Here is a 24,559-nt window from a genome sequence, read left to right on the forward strand (position 1 = left end):
GTATGTGAATTCCATCTCAGTATTAAAAGACAGATGAAGAAAGAGCTGTGTATGTTGAAAGACTGAGCATACTGACTTTTCCATCTCTACTATTGCCTTGTCCCCTGGCTCTCTTTACTTATCTACAGTACTGAGCTCCTGTAGGCATTCTAGATATATGTCTATACAAAGACTCATCCACAGTCATTTATAGCAGCATTATTTATAGTAGTCAAAAAGTGGAAACAAAGCAAATGTTCATCAGCTGATGAATGGGTAAGCAAAATGTGTGTGTGTGTGTGTGTAAATATATGCTGTAAAAAGGGGTGTCACGTTCTATGTGCTACATCATGGCTAAACTTTGACAACATGGTATATGAAAGAAGCCATATACAAAAAGCTTATACATGTTTGTATGAAATATGAAGAATGGTGAAGTTGATAGAAAATTTAAATTGATGACTTGTTGCTAGGGGCCTGGGTAAGGAAAAATAGAGTAAATGCTCCTGGGTAGAGAACAGTTTATTTGTGGGTTCTTAGGCATAATGAAAATGGTCTAAAATTAAATAGTAGTGATCTATGCAATATTCTGTTAATATATTAAAAATCATTGAAATTGTATACATTAAAATGTATGGTGTATGAAAACTATCTCAATAAAGCTGTTACTATGAAGAAATGAAGTAGGGAAAAATTATTGATAAATATAAAATTTCATATTTTAAAAGCAAGTATGAATATATTATAATAGGTATAGAAAACTCTTTGGAAGACTATATAACAAAATGTTAAATAGCATTTATTTCTGGGTGGTATTATAAATTTTTTACTTCTGTACTTTTTGTATTTTAATAATTTTGTGCATTTAACATGCATTAGCTTATATAATAAAATAAAATATAGACAACAAATTAATAACGCTGGTGATTGGATACTGTGACCTTTTAGAGGTGTGTCCCCTAGAAGGGTAAAGATACAGCCTAAAGGAGTAGTAATGAAGGAGGGAATTGGTGATACTGGTAGGCATTTTATTTAGTTACATATTCAAAAAGTTTGGCAGAAAATGTAAAGGAGGAAAATAATGCAGATAGCTTGAAAGGTCAGCATTGTGTATGAGAGACTCAATATTATAATAAAACCATGCATTTATGAGTGTTTTAATGCTTATATATTTTTTGATCTCCACTGTAATCCTGTTAATGATCCTGTTAAATAAGTAGAGCACCCTTTGTTTTGTGAGTGAATGATCTGAGGCACAGTGCAGGTTAAGTAGCACAACCAAGGTCATATAGGCAGTTCTTAATGAAAGTCAAGTCTAGCCAGACTGTATGTTAGAGATTATAGGATAATTTAAGGGCCAAAGAGAGGATGTAAAAAGTATTGCAAGAGTTGAAGGAGAGTGGTGGAATGAGATGGACGTCGTTACCCTAGGTACATGTATAACTGCACATATGGTGTGACACTACATCATGTACAACCAGAGAAATGAAATGTTATGCTGCAATTGTGTACAGTGAATCAAAATGCATTCTGCTGTCATATATACCTAATTAAAATTAATTAATAAAAATAATAGTAATTAAAAAAAGAGTTGAAGGAGAATTTGGACCATCAGTAGGATCAGGACTGTAAGAATTTGGTTTCTTATTATTAAACAAGAGGAGGGACCACTCGTTCTGATAGGAAGTGTGCAAAAATGACCATTTGAAACAATCAGAAGAAAAGGTGATTTTGAACCACTGCTTTTCAGAGGAGATTCTTATTTGGTATGAAATCAGGAAGACAAAATGAACCTCACAAAATAATAATTTTGTTTGCAAATAGCCATGTGGATATTTAATATTAGCAATAATGTGCTTGTGGTGTTTCAGAAATAAAATCTTGTTTTTCTTTCATTCAGATCTATTCTTACATATAACCGAATTGGAGGAAGAGTCAAGACACTCACGTTCTGTCAAGGCTCCCACTACTTAGCCATAGCATCTGATAATGGTGCTGTCCAGCTTCTTGGAATTGAGGCTTCTAAGCTGCCGAAGTCTCCTAAAATCCATCCTCTACAAAGCAGGTATCTATCTTTTGTCTTTTTAAAATTTTGCATTTAGTACATTATAGTAATTTAATTTTCCCTCATACACCACAGTGTAGTTGGAGCAGGCCTCTTACATTATACTTCTTTTTTGAGCCCATGGAGTAAATAAATTTGTGCTTTCAACTCAAAACTATCACCTGTGGCTAATTTTAGAAGTCATCCTATTTTTTGCCAGTTAGTTAAAAGGTCAGAAGGGCAGCTTTGAACTTGTAACTCATCCCAGTCTGAAATCTGTCTGAATAATGCAATCACAAGTTATATCTTTTATATAACTACTAAAAATACAATTCTGTCTGGCCCATTTTGAGAATTCTTCATTAAAGAAGACTCAACCATCAGCATAATGTTGCTTGGCATTAAAATCTCTGAAGTTGATGAGAATATACAGTAAAGAGTTTAGGCATGTGATTTCCTTACCATTTTTAAAACAAAATGCTGGGTTTGTTTTTTTTAAAGGAATTTCCTTCACTTCTTATTAATTGTAGCTGCTTACAGATTAAACACATGTAAAATAAGACATTTAAAGATAAAGAGCAACAATTATTTGGGTGACCAATATGTGTTATGTACTGAGGATTCCAAAGACAAATAAAATATTACATTTTTTAAGAATCTATAGACTAGTGGCAGAAATAGACAAGAATGATTTTAGTGCAGTATGGTAATATGCCATGTTTCATGGTTAACAGGAGTCCATTTGAAAGAGAGAAGAAGACAGGGAGAATAGATGTGAGCGCCTGAAGCAATGTGGTTGAAAGGGGCATACCAGGGACTGGGGCTGTGGCTCAGCAGTAGCGCACTTGTCTGGCATGTGTGAGGCACTGGGTTCGATTCTCAGCACCACATATAAATAAATAAAATAAATGTATATAAAAAAAAGAAAGAAAGAAAGGGAGGGAGGGAGGGGCATACTAGGCAGAAGTGGTGGACCCCTACAGAAAGAAAACAAAATGAGGAGACTTTCACTTAAGTGGATGATAACTCATAGTTGTATAGCTTAAGGCAGAAAAGGAATTTGTGGGATCACCAAGGATTTTTTTTTTTGTTTTCGTTGTTTTGCTTTGCTTTGCTTTTGCATTTAAAAATGTGTTATTTTTAGAATAGTCACTAAACAGATTGGAGCAGCTTTAGTCCAGGACATATTTTTTATGGCTTTTATTAATAAATACCTGCCAGTTTCCTTAAAATTTGTTTCAGTAGAGGATGACTGTATAGCATTACACATATTGAGTTCATTTAAATTATTGGCAAACTGTGCAATGTGATGACTGTGCCGTCAGGTCACAACACAGATCAGATATGCATATTCCATGCAGGATTCTCTCTCAGCTGACGGCACTTTCTACTGTGAATGTTAATGTCTTTACCTTAAGCAAATTATTTATTGCCTAGATTTGGAGTGCTTGCCAGAATATTTGTGTTTTACTGTATCTGACTATATTATTCTCCGAAGAAACCTTGCCATAGTCATGTGTTTGTTTCATTCAGTCATATCACTTGTTGTCATGCCTCTTTAGGAATTAAAATTTATGGGAATAACCATTTCACATTTTATTTGATATTTTGATTTTCCATCTTCCCTGTATCTGGAAATATAGTTAGGAGTAGAATATTTGTAAATATAATTACATATGTAAGACAGAGAACTGCAAGCTACAGCCTATAGCATGGTCCATAAAATAGGAATGGTCTTTGCATTTTTAAAGGTTTGGAAAAAAATATAATAAAGAAGAATATGGATATGAGATATATGTGACTCAGAAGACCTAAAATATTTAATGTTTTAAGAGATATATGTGACTCTTAATAGAAAACGTTTAAGAGACAAAAATAAAAGTCTGTGCACAAGCTTGATGTGTACTAATCATGGAGTCTGGCCAGTACACATTATGATATTCTTTTTTTTTTTTTTGTGGTACTAGGGATTGAACCCAGTTCATATGTATGTAGGCAAGCACTCTACCACTGAGGTATATTCCAAGCCCTCTGATGTTCTTTTCAATATAAAAATGCCTCAACTTGAAAAAAACTGGAATACCTATATAATAAATAAGGGAATAAATTATTTTTTGGCTTATGCATCACTGACAACTCTTAATACATTTTGCTAATGAAAGAAGTTAGATCCAAAAGGCTAGGTATTATATATTTCCAATTATATGATATTCTGGAAAACATAAAATTATAGGGAGGAAGACAAATCAGTGGTTGCTACGAGTTGAAGAGATAGTTAGAGGTTAACCACAAATGGGGTGCACAAGATAATTTTGGGGATGCGGAATATTTTTCTGTGGTTACATGATGGAAGATACATGGCTATATTTGTCGTAACCCATGTATTATATTCCACAAAAAAGTATATAAATTTTTTTAAAAATCAACCAGTATATAGTGGGAAAGATGGAATGCAATCTGTGACAAATATATTTGTTTTTACAAATGAATCATATCTCATTGAAGAGCATAGAGAATAGAGGAACTAAAATAACTTTGGAAAGCAGTGTTTTAATTCAGTTCTACAAGTTTAATGACTAAAAGAACTGAACTCAAGTGTTATATTCTAGGTGGTTGTTTTTTACAGGAATATGTGTTGACAGCTCTGAAGCTACTTTCTAGGGCTGAAGAAATAAGTAAATATGTTGTATCTAATGAGAGCCAGTTTTCTCACTAATGGAGAAAGAAGTTAAAAATAAGGAAAATGAGTAAAGGCTAGAATGAACTGATAGTGATGAAGGTGAAGATTTCCAAATGAACTTATGATTAATGTATATATGTATAGACATACATACACAAAGACATAGGAATAAATCCACGTCTACACACATGAAGTAGTGTACATAATATATTTTTTAGCTCTGGCCATTGAGAGGAACTAAAATCAGGGATACTGTCATAACACTGAGCATTTATAGTGCCTAGATCTTGGTTTCTTAACACCATTCTCCATTAACAGGAATCAGGACTCCTTGAAGAACTGGTTGATCTTCAATTAGAAACATAACTTTTACATTTTCTTAAAGTAATTTCACAGTGAATAATATTAGTCAGTGCTACCTTAAACAAAGGATTATGATTTACCTCACCAGTAATACATCTGAGTATCAAGTATTTCCCCATATCATACACTTAGAAAGATAAGCCATTTCTGTGGTATCCTTCCCAATGAGGCATAACTTTAATAATGAGAAAGCATCAAACAAACCCAAACTGAAAGACATTTTCCAAAATGACTAGCTAGTAGTCTTAAAAAATACAAAGGTTGTGAGAGATTGAGGAACTGTCACAGACTGGAGGAGACTAAGGAGATATAACAACTCAGTGTCTTGTGATATCCTGGAGTGGATATTGGGACAGAAAAGGACATTAGTGGAAAATGGATAAAATCAGAATACATTCTGTAACATGATTACTGGTATTGTACCAAGATTAGCTTCTTGGTTTTGATGAATGTTCTAAGGCTTTATAAGATGTTAACATGAGGCGAAGCTGAGTAAAGGGTATATAGAAACTTTGTACTATTTTTGCAGTTCTTCTATAAGTCTAAAATTATTTTTTTAAAAAATACTTCAGCTATAATTGTCCTAATGGGATTACATGACTTTTTCTCTTGAACATGGTATATATTCATTTTATATGGAAACTAGTTCTACATTTTTTGATGAGAGGAAAAGTCTGTATTTATTTTGCTTTATGTATTTCACTAGAATTCTAGATCAAAAGGAGGATGGCTGTGTTGTGGATATGCATCACTTCAACTCTGGGGCACAGTCTGTTCTGGCCTATGCCACTGTGAATGGTTCTCTGGTTGGCTGGGATCTCAGATCTTCAAGCAATGCATGGACATTAAAGCATGATTTAAAGTCAGGCCTTATTACTTCCTTTGCTGTGGACATCCACCAGTGCTGGCTCTGCATTGGTAAGCTGATTTTCAAGTCATTGACTGGTTTTTGCATGCCACCACTGCCTGCAGTTGCCATATTGGAAAGCTATTTTTTCCTTTTTTTCTTCATTGGTAATTTCTTTCCGTCTTCTCCCTTTTTCATAATTATTATAATTATTGCAATTTATTTATTTTTTTATTTCAAGACAATTTGGAAAGGTAAAATCAGTATCACAAGGCATAAACAATTTCCTTCTCGATCTTAAATTAGTATCTTTATAATCATTATAGTGATCAAATTTTCTGGCATTCTCTTACTCGGTCAGGAAATCACCAGGCTTGACTTAAAAAAAATAGAATTTGAGTTCCTGCAGACACAGTTAAAATTGTGTAACCTCAGTTACACAATAACCTCAGTCAAGCTGTTCAACTCAAGTCTCAGAATCTTCATCTTCAAATGGGATTAATGCTTTCAAAGGCTGCTTTGAGGATTTAATGAGCTAAAAGCTTATATCACAGTGTCTGGTGCAGGAGAAGAGCCAGCAATGGTTTCTCATGTTATTATCTTCCAAGCCTCTTTTCCCCAAAGGTTGAAGATACACCATGTGGTGATCTCTCTCTCTCTCTTTTTTTTTTTTTTTTTTTTTTTTGGTGCTGAGGATTGAACCCATGGCCTTGTGCATGCAAGGCAAGCACTCTACCAACTGAGCTATATCCCCAGCCCCTACCATGTGATCTCGCTTGCTTCTTTCTTCTGTTTTTATTGTTGTTGGTTTTTGAAAATGTTTAATTTGATGAGTTCTGAAAAATATATAATATAAAAATATATACAATATACCAAAAATATATACACCATAAATGGGATACATTTTCATCACTTCTTGAAAAATTTCCTCATACTCCTTTACATTCAGTGCCCTCCTCCCAGCCCCTAATAAAACCACTCATTTCTGTCTCCATAATTTTGCATTTCCCAGAATGTCATAAAAATAGAATCATATAATATGTGTCTCTTTTTTTTGCTAAGCATAAATTTTTTAGACTTTTCCATGTGATTGCATGTATGAGAAGTCTTATTTATTGTTGAGTGACATTGTAGTCTATTGATAATTTATGTATCCATCACATTCTCTAGTTAATAGATTATTGTTGTTTCTTGCTTTTATTTAGTTCTGAGTAAACATTTATAAATAGGTTTTTGTAAGGACATAGATGTCTATTTATTATAAGTACATACCCAAGAATGGTATTGCTGGTTTTTAAAATTTTGATTTTTAATTAACAAATAATCATTGTATGTATTTATGGGGTACAATGTAATGTTTCCATGTATCTTCATATTGTAGAATGATTAAATCAGGTAATTAACAGATTAGTCACTTCACGTACTTATTGCTTGTGGTGAAAACATCTAAAATGTACTTCTTTTAGCAATTTTGAAACACACAATGCACTATTGTTATTACCAATCTATGCAATAGATCACTAAAGCTTATTCCTTCTATGAAACTTTGAACATCTTATATCTACATTTTCTTCCTTTTTCCTGTTTTAAATGTCATCTCCTTGCCCCCATAGTACTTTGAACCTGACCCTTAGGAAGCTATCACATCTTATTCTTTCTCTCTTATTCAGAAGAATTAACAATCTTCTGTGTCTGAATTTAGGTTTCTTAATTCCCTAATTTATGTTTGCAACAATTATATATCTGCCCTTTTCTGTATTACTTGGGCTTTTTTTAGATGTTGATGGACCTTTATTTTATCATTTATTTATATGTGGTGCTGAGAATCAAACCCAGTGCCTCACACATGCTAGGCAAGGGCTCTACCACTGAGCCACAACCTCAGCCCTTCTGTATTACTTTTTATGTAGTTTATGTAAAATGCATTATTTTTGCCTTCTGTCTCAGTAAACTGTGCAGGTACAGGAAGATGTAATATTAGGTCTAGAAAATTAGATATTATATACTAGCAAGTTAGCAAATGGTAGTGATGCCTCTTAGGCTCCCTGATCAGCTTTTAGGGGGAAGCTTATGCTTATGTTTCCTGTACTATTTGAGTCATTGTCTTGGAGTGGGTCAGTTTGACATGCAAGCTGTCTTTGTGTAACTACCACCCCTTCCATCCCACTCCTGCTGGGATTGGAAACCAATGCAAGAATTTGCTTTCATGACCAGAGTTTAAGTTGCTATGGGTAGATGCAAAGACTTCACCCCAGTTTCTGCTGTGATTGGATATCCATATTCATCTCCAGGATGTTTTGGAGAAAAGGGCACATGAAAATGATTGAAATCTGATGACAGCTGCAGAGCTGCTACCAACTTTGGATTCCAAAGTGATCATTGGATAAAATAGTATCCACTATCCCCTATTACACCATTATTGAAGGTAGTCTGAACATTTTGACTTACCAAATTCAGTTTATATTTTCTCTAGTTTTTGTTTTTGTGTATACCTTTGGCAATTAATAACAGTATCAGTAATTAATGAATTACTCATTTTAAATTTACATTCATTAGACAATACTCTACAACATTATGACAAGAACTTTATGTCTGTTATTTGAAACTGGGAAGACAGCTACATGAGAATGAAACCCTTTTCTAAGGGATGAAGGCAATTTTAAAATACATTGACATAAAGTTAATACTTTGTACAAATGCCCCCTAGTGTGCTTTGATCATTATATGGTAATCTTTTTATGCTTCTTTTTCTTTAAGGTACAAGTAGTGGTACCATGGCTTGTTGGGACATGAGGTTCCAGTTGCCAATTTCCAGTCACTGTCATCCTTCCAGGGCTCGAATCAGGCGCCTTTCAATGCACCCTTTGTATCAGTCTTGGGTGATAGCAGGTAAGATGAAGGGCCAGCTTTTGTGTATTGGGGGGTTTTGTTGGAAAATGTGTTATATCCTATTGCTAAGATACATTTTTAGTGTTTTGCTTTATATACAAAGAACTACTTTTCCTGTGATGTTCTGTCTATAAATGGAAGCTCTACTGGGTGCTCAGGCAGAAGTCTGGTGTCTTCTTAGGTTATTGCTGAGTTGCTGAGACTGGCCTCAAGCTTGTAATCTCTTACCTCAGCCTCCTGAGTTTCTAGGATTATGGGTACTAACTCTTCTTTTTCTCATTCCACCTCTAGTGCATCAGCTATTCTACAAATTCTGTCTTAAAATATATCTAGAATTTGACCACTTCTTATTATTACATTATTGGCTCCCTATTTCAAATCACCACAATCTCTGTCCTTTCTTTGCAATATCCTCTTAATTCCCTGCTTCTGACCATATCTCTTAAGATTTTTTTTTTTTTTTTCTGCTCAATAACTCCCAGTGGCTTTTCATTGCAAGTAATAGCCAGTGTGGTCCAAAAGGCTCTATGGACCATAAGGAGAGATCAGCCCTCATAACCACTGTCTAACCTTTTTATTAGTCAGGGTTCCAATGAGAAACTGATGGCATACCAATGGTAGGAAAATTATAAGGATTTATTTTCAAAGAAACTGTTACAAAGGTGTGGATATAGGACTATCTTAAGATATTGCAGTAATACAAGATTAATAATAGCAGAGTAGCAGTAGAAAGCATGAGTGGAAGGTATAGTTACTGGAATTTGGAAAGAAATTAGAGAAAACCATCTTGAGAGGAACAGTTATTTGGAGGTGAGGGAAACAACCAGGTTGGGGTAACTGGTCTCTATTCCCTTGGGGCTCCTTATGGGCATATGTTAGTTTTCTGTGACTGCTATAACAAGTTACCACAAACTTTGTGGCTTGACATAACACAGTTTTATTTCCTAACAATTCTGGAAACCAGAAATCTGAAGTGGGTTTTGTGGGCCAAAATCATGGTAGCAGAAGGACCATATTCCCTCTGGAGGCTATTCTGTTTCTTTGCAGTTTCCCACTTCTGTTGCTGTACTCCTTTAGCTAATGTCTCCTTCTTTCATATTCAAAACCAGAAAGATCATCTTGGTTCATTGCTCTATTGCTCTAAGCAAATGAAGCCTGGTATATTGTCATTCCCCCGCATCACAATCCTAAGGGATAATTTCTGTCTTAGGCCTTGGAGTTTCCAATTTTTGTGATCTGTCACAGATATGCTCCAGTTATAACTCATGTTTCTCTTTATTCATCTTTCTCCAAAATAGCCACAGATTCCCCCCGCCCCCCATTTAGTTCTTTCTTGCTAAAGTAGTATATCTGCCTTTTTAGTCCCTATTAAAATATTCTGTCTATGTGATTTTTTAAATTCCCTGTATTCAGGTGGAACTTACACTTACTTGTTTCTTTGCCAATGTCTTCTTGTTTTCCATATATCCTTTTTTTTCTCCACTTCTGGAGAAACTCACAAACTTAAACAAAAAACATAGGTTTCTTGAGGGCTGGATCTGCATGTGATTTGTCTTTCTGCCCTATAATTCTTTTCACCAGTAAATATTTATTGTTAGGCTATTAAAAGTTTGTTAACTACACTCACCCAATATGGTGATAGGTTCATGTTGTTATTTAAAAGTGTTAGTCAGTATTTCTTATAGGTTGGGAAAAAATTGCTCTACCTACCACAATGTGAAAGCTCTGAGTGTGAGATCCTTCTGCTCTAACAGTTCTGGCCTTTGTCTCTCTTAGCTGTTCAGGGGAACAATGAAGTATCCATGTGGGACATGGAGACTGGTGACAGAAGATTTACTCTCTGGGCCAGCAGTGCACCACCACTTTCTGAATTACAGGTTTGTCTCTAGTTCTAACTGTAAAGGATATTATTGCTCACATCCTAAGCACTTTCAGGTATTTTAGCAAACAAGGGATCTATTGGGCTTTGGGGTTAGGATTAAAATTTGAGTTTTTAATAACATCAAGTATCATGTGAAAAAAAAAAAGTATCATGTGGCCATTGCTGCATGCATATTTTCTAATTCCTTAAACTTGCTTGTGTCTGCTTTACTGAATGTTTTGGTTGCTAATTACGTAAAGTTTGTAGTATCTCTTTAGAACTACAGTAGACCTGGGTTAATTAGGCAAATACTGGATTCAAGTTTAGGTTATGAAAAAATGGAATATGACCATCTTAAATATGAGGATCCTGACTTAACCATGGTTTGACCAAATGATTTTTTTACTTTATAGCGATAGTGTAGAAGTGATAGACATTCATTAGAAACCATATTTGAAATTTTGATCTTTTTTTGGGCTAACAGGTATGTGGTCCAATACACTCTTGTGATGCTGGGCAGTGAGCCATGTTAAAGCTTCGTCCCAGGGTTTCATAAACTGACTTCCAGACCACTCACGTATAATCTAATGAAGCCTTTATTGAAGCACACCGGTGGTGGCTGACCAGAACATAAAGCTGTTCCCCTGATCAGCCCCAAACAATTGCAAGGGCGCTCCTTATAAGCCTGAAAACCGCAAAAGGGATGTTCAGGGGGTCTAGCCAATGCAAGCAAGCCAGGTTACAGAAGCGGGACAGTGCAGTCAAGGGGAGGGAAGCCTAACCAATCACAGTTAGCCCAGTCACCCCAGTTACAGAAACAGAGCCCCGTTACCCTAGTTACAGAAACAATACTCCATTAGGTAGTTCCGTGTTCTTAAAGGTTTCTATAGCAAAAGGAAAAGAACATCTTGCTCCAGTCATGACTCTTCTACTTGGCATGGTTGTTTTACAGGATGAAGTCATAAAACAAAGTGGAGTCACATTTGCTCCTACTATCACATTCCCCATTGGTTTTAGTAGGTTTGATGTCAATCTTGCACATCATTAGGCCTCAGTTTTTGTTCCATCCTTCTGTGTCTAAGGGACTATACTGGACTCACAAGACCATAAGTTTGACCTCACCTACATTTTTTTGTATATAGTTTAGGAGGGTTTTTAAGAGGCAGGGTCCTACAGTAATCCCAATCAGGAGAAGGACTAGGGGCCCAACTATGGCTTAAATGATGGTAGTCAACCAAGGGGACCATGAGAATAGGTTTTGGAACCAATTGCCTGAAGTTTCTAGTGCTTCATCTCTTTAACCTGTTTCTCACAAGCGCCAACTGTTCTTTATTATCCCAGAATGGTTTGCAGAGAAACAAGTTTCTCCTGGAGCCATACAAAGTCCTCCTTGTTTCAGAAAGAGACCATCTAGAACTCATCTGTTTTGTAAGACTATTTCTGTCAGAGAGTCTAGTGAAACCTTTAGTTTGGAGATTGACCTTTTTAGTTTTCCTAAATCTATATCTATTTGACGGCTGAGGGACTTCCAAAACCAGTCAGGAGGGGAACTAAAATGGGGGCAGCCAGTCTATGTTGATAAATCAGTGGGGCCTGGCCTTTTAATAAGTCCAGGTGTTCTTTTCCCTTTACCCACCAAAATAGTAGGTTACATAGTTCAGAGTTATTGACAGTTTGGAGATATAGGCAAGGAGTTCAAAGTGGGACCCAGGAAGCACAATTTTTGGCGAACAGGGAGTTGTCCCACTTATAAGTTGGGTTGTAGAAGCAAGTGTCTCTTTCTGGGAGATCACCCAGCGTAATTTGGGGAGTAGTTTTCCAGGTACATCTTTCTGAGCTAGACATGTTGCAAACATCTATATTGACCGTAATTTTTTTTCTAATATTAGGGACCTCCAACTGCCGTAAGGGAAAAGGGCAATGACCGTTCCTGCTACTTCCAGCTGAAAGGGGGGCGATGTGCAGTGGGCAAGCAGTTTGGAGTCCCTTTTGAGAAACTGAGTGGGTCAAGGAGTCCATGGTAAAAATCTGCTCAGGAAGAACAGGATGTAAATTCACCTGGGGTGGGCACTTCTATGAGAGAAACAAAAAGACATGAGTGCTGAAGTAAGATTAATACAAAATAGCAGTTGTAGCATCTGGAACCTGTCCATGAATATCATGAAACTGACAGAAATTAATAATTGTTTACCAGGAGGCAGAAGACCTGAGAAAATGTCCCCATAACAAGGCCTAACAAAGCCTAATAAGGCACTTTTTTTAGGGAACATAAATCTTTAACATTGTCAGAATTATCAGGAATGTAGACACAACATTTAGTTAAATTTGTTAATGTCATCTGATTTTTGTAAAAATACCTTTTTGGCATGACTTCTGTGTTCAGTAAAGATCCTTTTGTTACTTAGGGCTAGATAATTATATTAATAAACATTGATTACATCTACCTGTATAAGAAATTAGGAAGATCTGTAGGCCTTAAACTGACTAAAAACTTCTAGCAGTTTTTTATTGATAGTTATCAGGCATTTTTGCCTAAGAATTTTTCTTTTGTTGCCTCCAGTCTTACTTATTTTGGGGGATGCTAACACTAGGGTATATTTTAAGTTACATTAAAATAACTGTTGTTTCTTTTTAAATGCCCAGGAATGGCTGTGCTTAGGTTTTTAACTGTTTTTGCTAGATGTTTAAGACCAAGCTGGTCAAACTGACCTTGTTTCTATCTGTTGGTAAGAGTCAGCTGAGTTTCCTTGGAGGACATTCTTGGGGAACGTGTGAGTAGCATTTTAGCTCTGTTAGTGTCATCTGCATTAGGATGGGTCAAGGTCTTGCTGACCATATGGCTTCCCTTGGAAGCTTCAGGCATGTCTCCCCTTTTCAATGACCCTCCTCTTTTGCAGCATGTACACTCATTGGCTTTTTGTTTTCCATTGGTCTCATTAATCTCCCTTATCGGGAGGTTATGTGGCCTGGAGTTGCAAAGCTTTTTCCCCTGTCCTAGGTTCAGGCTGACTTAGAGGGCAAGAACTAAATATTTTTTGGCCCCTTTATTTTAACCTTAATATTTAAATTTGGCCTTAAACATCCAGCAAGTCAGTTTTACCAGTTTTAAAGTAATAATGCTGGGCTTTAGCTTTAATCTTTATAACTTTTCAGTTAATTTTTACATAACACAATATCCTTATTTTATTTATTAATTTACGTAATGCTGAAGATCTGCCTGAAGGCAGAAGATGACACCTTAGCATCTATTGTATGATCCAATCACTGTACAACAACAAGGCAGCTTGCAGATCCAGAGAGCCCATTAGATTTTGGCTATAAAAACTCTCTCTTGCCAGGTCCTCCTCTCTTGCTCTCTCCTTTTTTTTTTTTTTTTTCACTTTCCCTGTCTCTCATTCTCCCTCTCACTTCTCTCTCTCTCTCTCTCTCTCTCTCTCGCACTTTTTTTTCTCTCTCTCGTGTTAATCAGACACTGTCACAGTAAAGGTCTCGTGGTTGCTCTAAGTGTAGTGGTCACTTTTTTTAGTTATAATGAGAATACAAAGTGAAATTAATAATAGTAAAAACATATTTAGCTTGTATATAATTCTGAACCTTGGCCGAGTTATACATTATATTTTCTATTTGAGATCACAGTAATCTTTGTAATAAAATTAACCTTTGAATATAACTTTAAATTAACTGAAATCTGGCCTACTTTGAAGTTATTCTGACATGTTGTAAGGTGGGAGGCAGAGCCTTATCAGGTAAGGCAGGGCTCTTCACAATTTTAGGTAAAGTGTTTTAGTTCTAAAGTTGATCTTTGTCTCTCTTTTTAGATATCATTTTATAAATTTTACATATATTGTTTTCTGACTCTGTATGAATGTTAGTAGTACAATATGACATACATCTGGAACATTAATTAAGGAAAGGCTGAGAGCCCTTAACATTTTTTTTTTCATGTGGAAAAGTGGCAAAATGTTTTATGATATTATTATTTAAATAGAGTAGGCTCGCATTACTTTTTAAAATATCTTTAAATTTTTATATTTTAGTGTAAAAGGTAACATAAGATTTGGTTAAAAACCATCAAATGATATAATAAATCTCCAATAAAATTTATTATCTTTATAAGTTTAAATTACCATTACAGACAATTTTAGTTTGGAGAATACCAGCTTCATAAAATGTTTTTTTTAAACCTTTTACCTTAAAGACTTGTATACCTGAAAGATATGAACACATTTAATCCGTAAAGAAGAGTAATGTACCACACTTTCATTGATGTTTTTATATTAACCAAGGTTAGCTTTTTAAAGGAAAATCTAGTGTAACCGATGTGATGCTGCAATCTGTATTTGGGGTAAAATTGGGAGTTCATAACCAACTTGAATCTAATGTATGAAATATGATATGTCAAGAGCTTTGTAATGTTTTGAACAACCAATAAAAAAAATAAAATAAAAAATCCATATGTGAAAATTCAAAAAAAAATAAAAATAAAGGAAAATCTAGAATTTGTAATGTAGAACAATACTTTAAAATAACAGTTGCTGTTTAGCCACAGATGTAAAAACCTTAGTTTCTCCAAGATTACTTGTTCTAGGGGATAAAACTTAACAGACATAATGTAATTAATATTTTTAGAAGTTTTTGTCAATTTAACATATAAATATATCAGTACATTATTATTTGTCCTTAGGGAACAACCTTCAGACATAATGTAATTAATATTTTTAGAAGTTTTTGTCAATTTAACATATAAATATATCAGTACATTATTATTTGTCCTTAGGGAACAACCTTGAATAGTTTTAACTATTTGTGTTACATATATAACCAACTTAGTTACATATAAACCTTTTAACATTTGTCTTTTATTTATAGACCTTTATATTACTTAATTAGACCCTTTTGTTGTTTACATAGATGTATTATAATTATACTTTACCACATAAAGACTTTTTACCTGGAAATGTTTTTCATTAAATATATTTTTATATTTAGAACTTTTTAATAATTTTTTAACCCATTGATCCTTTTTTTTGTATCTTGAAATAACCCTTATAAATTTCTCAATTTAGATAAAATAATCCATTTTAATAAGATGAAATATTTGTTATTTACAGTACTTTAATTGAAATACAGTTGAAACCTCTTAACTCCTTGTATGTAGAATTATACCTGTTGGGACTTTGTAATTTAGAGTAATCTTGTTTTTATAATAACACAAAATAATTACAAATTTCCTTTTTAGTTTACCAATTTATAAAAACACCAACATTTTTAAAGTATTCTACCTATGGAATTTAAGGAGTTAAGAGTACTTGATATTATATTTAACAGTCAGCATTTTAACTTTGTAACCAATTAGATGTCTCTAACAAACACATCCATGATTAATTTCATATACCTTTAGATGAAATTTATGTATCCTTTTTTTAAAAAAAACAAGGTATCAGACAAGTGCATTGAATAGTATTAGTAATCTTTTGTTGTTGTTGTTGTTGAATAAAAATCCTAGAGACAATGGATATCAGACACTTTATAGACATTAACATTTTAATAGCTGTTTAACCATCTAGAAACAAAACTGTGTATTAGTAACTTTAAAGACATTTGTACTTTTATCTATTTTTCCAATTTGAATTGAACCTTTTAAATTATATTAACCAAAAGTATTTGGATCCATTTTTTTAAAATTTTAATTTATGAGCTCATATGTCAATTTTTTGTACCAAATATATATAGACATGGCAATACATGTAGACAGTACACCGGTGCACCCACACAAAGCAAACAGACAAACAAAAGCCTTGTAGCTTATTAGATTGAGAGTTAACCCTTGTAAATTGGCCTTAGAATAAAGCAGAGTGTAATCAGAAAAACATATTAACCTAGGCATATTGGATCAAAACAAACATAGAATTTTAAAAGTTTTCTGACCTTTTTTCTGAGGTGGTCCTGTTCATCAAAGCTGAAAAGAGTTGAGGGAACATAGACAAACAAAGGGGGCTTATTTTTCCCTGGAGGAACTTCCCAAAGATGCAGCTTCATTGGTCTCCTTGGGAGAGTCCCCCAGGTTGGGGTCCCATTTTAAACTGGTTTTTCTGGTTTCTTGGATAGCGGCCACCAACTTTTAGCCTGACATTGAAAAATCTTTAGACCATTTTTAATTGTTGGGAGTTATTTATGCTTGCAAATACTGAGAGACAAAAGCCAAATTTTCTAGACAAAATTATGGTTTTTTGTTATACAATTTAGGAATAATAATTTTATAAAACACTTTAGTTTTAATTTGTCCTCCATAGGAACTGACATGATTTACCCAGTTGGCCACCTGGCCCAGTTCCTAAATGAAGATAATCTCTAGAATGCCTTTTTCTTTTTACCTTTAGCTTTTACTTTTGACAATTCTTTTAGTCCTGTTGGCAGCACTTTACATTTTAATGCAAGCTGTAGTGAGCACAGTTAAACCGTTTTAACCATTGTTTTCCCATTAGAAACAAACTGAGGTAGAAATCAACACAGAACACAAAGGCAACAAACAAAAACAAACCAACAGACAAAGTCCTGAAAAGTGTTAAGAAAACAAGTTAAAGGGGTCCAGGTAGAGATTTCTGTAGCGCTTCCTTGTCTCCGATGTTGGTGGAGCAAAGGAGTCCTGGTGAAAGAAGAGCAGTTATGGGAACAAGAAAAAGGCCCCATGCACAACACTCAGATAAACACAAGACAAACGGCCGGCGAACAGCAAGAAGACGCTGGAGAAACGACAAACAGCAGGACAGACACAGGACAAGCAACAATCATTGAGATCACACCCAGAGACCTCTAATGGGGCAGAGACCCCGCAAACAGAACAAACGGCTGGCGAACTGACACTGAACAAATGACCAACAGCAGAAGACCCTGGAGAAATGACAAACAGCAGAACAGACACTGGACAAGCAACAATCGCTGAGGTTGCACAGGGAGACCTCTAATGGGGCAGAGACCACGTCTTGTCCTGCACCCAGACAGATGAGGCCCCCACAGGGAGGCCTCCAGTGGGCCCCAGGTACCCCAGGTACAGACAGATGAGGTCACACAGGGAGACCTCCAGGGAGACAGTGACAACGTCTCGTCCTGTCCCGGGGAAGGTGTAAGCGACTGCGTCCAATCTGACCTTTTCCCCCAGAGAAGAGTCAACTCACCAGAACTGACAGCCGGCAGGAGACTTTTCAGAGCGTCCTAGGACGGATTGGAGTCGTCCTTGGAGTGAGGCTGAGGAACGTCTCTCAGGAGCTCCCCTCTACTCCGGGGCCGAGGTCCAAAGGCCCGTCGTTGGAGGCAAATTTGGCGTGAGGGTAGGGAAGAAATGGATCCAGGGCGAGCCCCCAAATGTTATAGTTAAAGCTTCGTCCCAGGGTTTCATAAACTGACTTCCAGACCACTCACGTATAATCTAATGAAGCCTTTATTGAAGCACACCGGTGGTGGCTGACCAGAACATAAAGCTGTTCCCCTGATCAGCCCCAAACAATTGCAAGGGCGCTCCTTATAAGCCTGAAAACCGCAAAAGGGATGTTCAGGGGGTCTAGCCAATGCAAGCAAGCCAGGTTACAGAAGCGGGACAGTGCAGTCAAGGGGAGGGAAGCCTAACCAATCACAGTTAGCCCAGTCACCCCAGTTACAGAAACAGAGCCCCCTCACCCTAGTTACAGAAACAATACTCCATTAGGTAGTTCCGTGTTCTTAAAAGTTTCTATAGCAAAAGGAAAAGAACATCTTGCTCCAGTCATGACTCTTCTACTTGGCATGGTTGTTTTACAGGATGAAGTCATAAAACAAAGTGGAGTTACATTTGCTCCTACTATCACAGCCATAGCTCCTGGTCAGATCACAACGGTAAATAACTAATACTTGAAGATAGGTGTATTAACTGTATTTTCAACTTACAATGAGTTTATTTGGACATAACCCTCACATAAATCAAGAAACATCTGTACTTTTGTTTTTAATAGTCACAATCATGTTGCCAGGGTACTTCATTGGGGCAAAAGGTAGGATTTTTATTTTATTTTATTTTTTTGGTGGTGCTGGGGATCAGACCCAGAGCCTCCCATGTGCTAGGCACATGCTTTGCCAACTGAGTTCCATCCTTAGCCCTTCCCCGCCCTGTAGGAAAGATTTTTTTTCCCTTTAACTGTGGTCTTGCTCAAGGTGGTCCTAAAGAGAAAATTTTAGAAAACTGAACAGGCTGCACCTCTCTGTTCAGAATAATACAAAGCAACTATACTTCAAAGTCCCAAAAAAGTAGATAAAACTTATATAACTCATTTCTCATATCCTCTGGTAACCAAGTGTGACTATAGAACTATCAGCAGTTAACTTGCCTCTAGAAATAGTATTCCATTAGTGGAAGGCACTGATGTCTTTTATTTGACTCGCCATCTTTGCTTCTTTTAAGCCTTCTCCTCATAGTGTCCATGGTATCTACTGCAGTCCTGCTGATGGAAATCCTATCCTGCTAACAGCTGGCTCAGACATGAAAATAAGGTATAGTATCTCAAAAAAATTCTTAAAAAGATGGATGAGTACATTGGTTTATGAAAGGTGTTATTATAGATACTGGTGACAATTTAATGCTTTAAACTATCAGCACATTACAAGGGCAACAATTAGTACTCTATTATAATTAATGTTATATTATTGATTCTAGAAAAATCTTTTTCTAATCACAGTATAAACAATGCATTGATGAATGTAAGCCAACGAGTATTAGTTCTTCCTATTATCTCGTGAAGATTTTCCCTATTTGTTTCCTCTTCCCTAGGTTTTGGGACTTGGCTTACCCAGAAAGGTCCTATATTGTGGCAGGAAGTAGTAGTTCCCCATCTGTGTCCTATTACAGGAAAATAATAGAAGGCACTGAAGTTGTTCAGGTATGTTACTTTTTATTTTTAACTTTTGTAGACACAAAATTGGGTTTGGTCAAGTCTGGCAATAACTTTTTTAAATATAAGAAATATGATTTATTTTCTCTTGGATTTTTTTGTATTTTTATAAATTAACTTAATTTATTAAGGTATAATAAACATAAACCACATATAAGTATATAGCTGAAAATGAAAAGTAGGCACTTTACAGAGTTAAAGTCTGAGAAACATAACAAGTACTTTTATTATTTCCTTTTACAAAAGACAAATTTAGGGACATTGAAGTTAAGAAATTTTTCTGAGACACAGGTAGTAAACAACCTAGTAGTAAACTCAAATCTCACTGTTAGGACTCTAAAACTTGTGTCCTTTGCTTAGAAATTTCAGATGTGATTTATCTGAAAGTGCCTTGTCCAGGTAAGCACTTCCTTCATGACAAAAAATGATGAGCTGTAGAAATGCTAGAACATTCAGTATATATTTACTTCTATATTTTGGTCATTTTTACTTCTCTCAATTTATACTCTTTCTCTTTTTTACATTTGATTTTAATAAAAATTAATAGGTCCAGACTATTGGCCATTTGGAAGTGTTCCATATTTTTACATGGCTACTCATGCACTCCAGTGGCTGGAAACCCAGCATGTCATTTTGGACTCTTTCCTTTTGCTCTTTTTGCTCAATGTGAAAGTGTGACTACTTTACATGAGGTGTTAACTTCAAATCAACAACTTATCCTAGAAAGAATTCTGACAAGATGCAGAATGTGGTGTGGATTTAACTCTGGCTCTCTCCTTGATTTCTAACTATCAAATAGGAAATTCAGAATAAGCAGAAAGTAGGACCAAGTGATGACACCCCCCGAAGGGGCCCAGAGTCTCTGCCTGTGGGACATCATGACATCATCACGGATGTTGCCACTTTCCAGACCACGCAGGGCTTCATTGTGACTGCCTCTCGAGATGGGATTGTGAAGGTGTGGAAATAAAGTCTACTGACTCATGTGAATTGTAATAAAGTTATAAATGTACAGTTATTCAAAAGAAAATGTATTTCTAGAAAACAGAAGTGAGAACAAATTCATTTGCTTAATTTTTAAAATCATGCCTATATTATTATTTCAAAACTAAACAAATCACACCCAAGGAGGTTAACGAAGTTGACATGGCTAGTTTACTTGTGCACCTTTCTTCAAGAGTTAGCCAGACAACAGTATCTTAGACTTTTTGTTGTATATGTCTTAGAGATGAGAAATGTAAAATGCAAAGATGAATATGATGTTTATTTTGTATTGAAAAAGATGGTTGTAAGCTATTATAAACACATTTTTGCTATTAAAAAATGCTATTCAAACTAAACTTTACTCAAGCATCCCAATAATTTTTGGTTTGTTTTTTGGGTGGTGTTTTAAATAGTAAACATAAGCAAGGGAAATCTCTCTAACAGCACTTATTCTGAACTGAATAAATGAACTGGGTGTCACAAGGAAACAGAGACAGAACTAGGCCTTGGGTCCAAATCTTTGGACATTCAGAACTGTATTCTTCTCTGCTCTCTGATCTTTCGTCCTTTGTTTTACAGTCTGCCTTATTAGGTATTTAACACTGTAAAATTAATTTCTGATGTATTAGCTCTGGAGAAATTGGGTCTTCTTGGCCACGATCATTATTTTTTATAAGCTCTACCATAAATTCTGTAGCTTGGTCTACCAGCTTGCATTATCCAGCGTAGATTATTATTAAATGCCTTGAAAAAAAAATAAAAGATCAAGTGAAAAACATGCCAGAAATTTGTATTTTCAAAAGGCCTTTCCCACCAAGATAAAACCCTTAAAGGTAATGGGTTACAGTTTGTATGCAAACCTAATTTTCCACATTTTATTCTTATCCATTTACAGAATGGTTCGTGGTGTTCAAAATATTTGAGTTTTAGTTACATGAGTATAAAAACATTCAGTAGATAATCTGAGTCTGGTGCAGAACACTACTTGTTAAGAAATACGCTAAACAATTTTCTATTTTTCTGTAATTATTATCATTGTTATTTTGAGACATGGTCTTCCTCTTGCCCAGGCTGGCCTCAAACTCATGACCCTCCTGCCTTAGCCTCCCAAGTAGCTGAGATTACAGGCATGTGCTACCACACCCAGCTATATTTCTTTAATTATATAATTCAGCTTTAGTATGTAACAGTTTACAATGCATATATAACTAGCTTTTCAGTTCAATAACTTAGTTTTTAAACAGATAACAACAGAATTGTTGGGAAATGCCAGTCACTTGAAAAAAGTCAGGAGTGATTAACTCTTGACGGTGCCCCTAGTTTACTGGGGTAGTAGTCTGTATCCTTAGTATTGGCATTGTCATGGTGTGTTGCCTCAGTTTCCCTTTAAGTCTGTTAAGACCATATTTACTGGGGGGGCTGGGGTTATGGCTCAGTGTAGAGTACCTGCCAGGCATGTGTGAGGCCCTGGGTTCAATCCTCAGCACTGCATATAAATAAATAAATAAAATCTAAAGATCCATTGACAACTAAAACAAAAATTTTTTTAAGACCATATTTACAGGGTTTCTAGGTTTTAAGTCAGATTTAGAGTCTTCACAGGTTGGGGAAAATTTTTTGATACATGAATTTCACATGGATAAGAGACTTTAGGCCAGAAACTATTAGGTAAGCCATTAGACTAATAAATGTGGGAAATGCTGAGAAAACAGTGAATGGGCTGACAGGAATATGATCCTTTTTTCCCATTGTCATTCTTCTCTCCTCAATTCCCCAAATAATGCTACTTTTAAAAAAAAATTGGTTGAATTACTAAGTATTATAATCCATGGCATGTTCAATTATATCCCTTTTTAAAATTCTTTTCAGATATACATGACAGTAGAATATATTTTGACATTTTATACATACATGGAGTATAACTTATTCTAATTAGGATCCCATTCTTGTGGTTGTATATGATGTGGAGATTCACTGTGGTGTAGTCATATGTGAACATGGGAAAGTTGTATCTGAGTCATTCTACTGTCTTTCCTATTCTCATTCCCCTCCCTACCCTTGACATACCTTTTTGACCTCTATTTCTTTACCCACTTTTTTTTTAATTGATGCATTATAGTTGTACAGACTGATGGGATTTATTGTTAGATGTTCATACATGCACATAATACATAATTTAACAATGTAATTTGGCCTATATCACTCTCCAGCACTTCTTCCCTCCCTCCCAACCACCCCTTTAGTCCCTTTCCTCTACTGATCTCCCTTTGTTGTTGCTGTTGTTTTTAAATCAAGTTTGACTCACAGCTCAATGCAGAGATAATGGGAGGCTGGTCCCTTAAGATCAATTTGCATTTCTAAGCCAAGATGCACCACAACAGCACTTTATTAACATTCACTTAATTTCTGCTGTTTTTCACTTTAGGAGAAAGGTAAATCATGGAAATGCCAAGATTAGGAGTTATTAAAAAGGAACTTCTTTTTGTAGCATACTTCTGATTCCTGACCTATTAATGATATGACCCAAAATGCTAAAAAAATCTCAATCACAAGAAAATATTTGTTTGGTGTACTTTACTTATGAACACAGGAAAAAAAAATACATTTCCAAAGTATTTCCAATAATAAACAGAAGAAAGGTGTTTGTACTCAATCCAAACTTAATTAGAAAAGTTCCTGTTATTAAAATGCCTCTTAAATATTATTCATCAATTTCCTGTACTGGAAAAAAATTTTTCCTGAACCCCAAAGCACCATTTAGGACGGACGAAGAAACCTGATGTGCATTATTCTTCTCTGTTACCTGAGTATTAATGCGATATTTAACTCCTTGGATTTCCTGCTCCTCTGAAGATGTGGGAGCTATCTCCATAGAGTTGCCTGAGTAGAGATGGCAGAAGTGCTTCAAAAAATACTACAGATGGCTTTTCAATTCAGGCATTATAAAAGAGGTATAGAAAAGAAAATCTGAATGGACTCTGCTGGTCTTTGGTATCAGTTATCTCATATCTGTGCAGTTTCCCTCCCTTACTAAAAACAGTGATATTCTGCCTAGCAGGGTCATTGCTGCCAGCTGTGGAACCAGCTCTTAGACTGAGGTAAGGTCTGAATATTGAGTCTAAATAAACAGTGCTACTTGGGTGTTTAGTTGTTGGAAATTTCATAAGAGATGAAATTGAATGGAGATAAGGAAACAAAGTCATCAGAGAATGATACTAGAGACTAGGCACTTTGAAGATGTTTTCCTGCTCTGAATTACTCTGATCTCTTGGATTTCTTCAACCAATATGGATTTTTAGATTAAAGTTTTAAAGATTTTCTTACCTTTTTCAAACTCAATATCTATTTAAAGCTCTTTTCAGAGTTTTGCCAATCCTGTTTTGGTGCTGTTCATTATTGACTCAATAAGTACCAGAAGTAACTCAGAACATTACCCATAACCAGTTGTCTTTACCCTTCTTCTCTAAAGCATACAAGGATTAATGAAAATTAATAAGTGACCATAACAAGGAAGAAAGACTGGAAATCCATCAAAATGGCTTAGCAGGAAGTTTTATAATGAAGATAGAGCATCCAGCTGAAAAGCAATAATTTATGTTCTGGGAGAATTAATGAGTTCCTCAGTGGGTTTAGGAGGATTTAGAGCTGGAGAAAATTCCTCTCTGTTTCTCACCAGTCCAAACAAACAACTGCAGAAGATGAAAGACAAACTTCTAGCATAAACCCATTTGAGTAGTAATCATTCCACACAGAAATAGGATGTGTTTTAAATGGAATAATAACGAAAGGTCAAATTTCCAAAAATATGACATACAAACAGCATCAGTCTCTGGGTAAATATTATTCGAGTTGCACCAAACGTTAAAAAACTTTGGTTAAATAGATGAGCATTAAACAGTGCTGAATTAAGAAAGAAGGCTGGGTTTGCAGTAAATGGACTGAGAAATCTGCAATCAAAAGTATTAGCATTGGCTCATGTACACACACATACACT

The 24,559-nt window shown here is 35.4% G+C and overlaps 1 protein-coding gene across 2 annotated transcripts in view; it reads left to right on the forward strand.

Annotated features, from left to right (window-relative positions):
• The window catches only part of Pik3r4 (phosphoinositide-3-kinase regulatory subunit 4), a 73,036-nt gene extending 52,115 nt beyond the window's left edge, over positions 1–20,921 (forward strand). The window contains exons 15-22 of one of the 2 annotated variants that reach the window (XM_027933829.2): positions 1,880–2,044; positions 5,773–5,984; positions 8,671–8,802; positions 10,579–10,679; positions 18,458–18,532; positions 19,095–19,183; positions 19,461–19,569; positions 20,381–20,921. In XM_027933829.2, the coding sequence (XP_027789630.1) occupies positions 1,880–2,044; positions 5,773–5,984; positions 8,671–8,802; positions 10,579–10,679; positions 18,458–18,532; positions 19,095–19,183; positions 19,461–19,569; positions 20,381–20,551 (1,054 nt within the window). In that variant the 3' untranslated portion in view covers positions 20,552–20,921. The remainder of the gene's footprint in view (positions 1–1,879; positions 2,045–5,772; positions 5,985–8,670; positions 8,803–10,578; positions 10,680–18,457; positions 18,533–19,094; positions 19,184–19,460; positions 19,570–20,380) is intronic. The other variant, XM_027933830.2, reaches the window with a different exon arrangement.
• Positions 20,922–24,559: the final 3,638 nt, after the last annotated feature.

This window comes from Marmota flaviventris, chromosome 8 (genome assembly GCF_047511675.1).
Source record: "Marmota flaviventris isolate mMarFla1 chromosome 8, mMarFla1.hap1, whole genome shotgun sequence".
Lineage (NCBI taxonomy): Eukaryota > Metazoa > Chordata > Mammalia > Rodentia > Sciuridae > Marmota > Marmota flaviventris.